Source organism: Pyxicephalus adspersus, chromosome 12 (genome assembly GCF_032062135.1).
Source record: "Pyxicephalus adspersus chromosome 12, UCB_Pads_2.0, whole genome shotgun sequence".
Lineage (NCBI taxonomy): Eukaryota > Metazoa > Chordata > Amphibia > Anura > Pyxicephalidae > Pyxicephalus > Pyxicephalus adspersus.
The window spans coordinates 963,778-965,250 of NC_092869.1; the positions used below are offsets into that span (position 1 = coordinate 963,778).

Sequence of the window (1,473 nt, forward strand, 5' to 3'; positions counted from 1 at the left end):
GAGGTAGGGGCAAGGGACGGGTCAGACAGGGCAGTTATAGCTGTGAGACCAGAGAGGGGGTAATAGAAGGAAGTGTAGTTTGGGGGGAATATGTTAGCATTGGTTGGGCGTGACACAAAGGCCACGTGAATGCCCATTGGGGTCTGGGTGATGATACCTTGGAGGTTCTGTACATCCAGCTGAGGAATCGTAAGTACCACTAACCGCCCCGTGTCCCATGCCCTGACTTGGTGTACCCCCCCCCCTCCCCCTCTATTCAGTCTTATACCCCCAATCTGCCATTGGCCCCGGGCCCTTCTCTGCATCACCTTTTCTAAGGGTTACAATTTCAGCAAAACCCTCGAGTGTAGCCTAGAAGCCCTTCCTTTGACAGGTTCTCTTGATCTCATTCAATATATTCTGTTTTGGGACAGGAAGTTGGCTGTGCGCAGGGAATATTCTCCCCCACCATGACCCCTTCACCCAATGTGCCTCCTCTCCCTGTTGGATTGGGCCCCTCTAATCAGTCCTGATAAACTCTTTCTATAAAACCTTTTTAAGCAGTCCTATCCTTGTACCTCAGAAGGGTTAAATATCCAGCTGGGTGATTGTGGTCACCTGTAGTCATTAAAGCCTGCTGGAGGCGGGGCGAGTGCTAGGAAGGGGCAGTGTGAGCTCCAGTTGTGTCCCCAGCCTGGTAAATCACAATGCCATATGGCAGCCTTGACATTGGGGGGCCCCAGTACCTCCCCCCCATCCCAGGAGATGAAGATGACATCTTTGGAGATGGATTTTCCGATGTGGTAAGATATTCACCCCCCCCACATACGCACAATGGGGAAAATTGCTTGATTAAAAAATTTAAGGCCCCCAAAATTTAGTCTGATTTTGGTGACTTTTTAGTTTCCCAGTTGTGATTCATCTGCCAGTGGATGGCGCCGGTGGGCGGTTGGTTGCAGTGTCCCCAGTGGTTGTATTTGGTGGCCAGTTTGGGACCTCCATTGACCTCCATTGACCATTTGGTGACCCCACTGGTGGTCACAGTTGTTAGTTTGTATCAGAATGTTGTCACATAGATACAATGTTACATTTATGGTCATGTGACACAAATGTGTGAGGTCACATGACTTAAAGGGCCAGTGCACCTAAAACTGGTACAGCTATAGGTGGAAAGATGAGTTTTATGAAAATTGCACCAAGTGCACTGTGGTTGTGGGGGGAGGGCTCAGGCAGTGAAGAAGTTAAGTGCATTTAAGGGGGGAAGGGCCAGCGACCCATCCCCCCCCTCCCCAACATGGAATCAGAGGTTGTCCCTCACTTGTGTTTGTCATGCTGTGTGCTCCTTGTCATTCATCACATTTTTACTTCCCTCCTTCCTACAAATTCCAGAGATTCCCCCCCAGTAAGAGGACCTGTCTACCACAAAGACCTGTGTGTACAATTAGGCAGACTGTAAGCTCCTGGGGTCAGGGTCTCATTATACCCCTATAGAGT

The 1,473-nt window shown here is 49.8% G+C and overlaps 1 protein-coding gene across 2 annotated transcripts in view; it reads left to right on the forward strand.

The window, feature by feature from the left end:
- The first annotated feature begins 9 nt into the window (after nt 1–9).
- LOC140341919 (mothers against decapentaplegic homolog 4-like) overlaps nt 10–1,473 on the forward strand; it is a 10,910-nt gene continuing 9,446 nt past the window's right edge. The window contains exon 1 of one of the 2 annotated variants that reach the window (XM_072427863.1): nt 10–189. Coding sequence is in view for 1 of the 2 variants with exons in the window: in XM_072427862.1 (XP_072283963.1) it covers nt 687–782 (96 nt within the window). In the remaining variant the exon portion in view is untranslated. Of the gene's footprint in view, nt 190–559; nt 783–1,473 lie in introns of those variants that run through there. The other variant, XM_072427862.1, reaches the window with a different exon arrangement.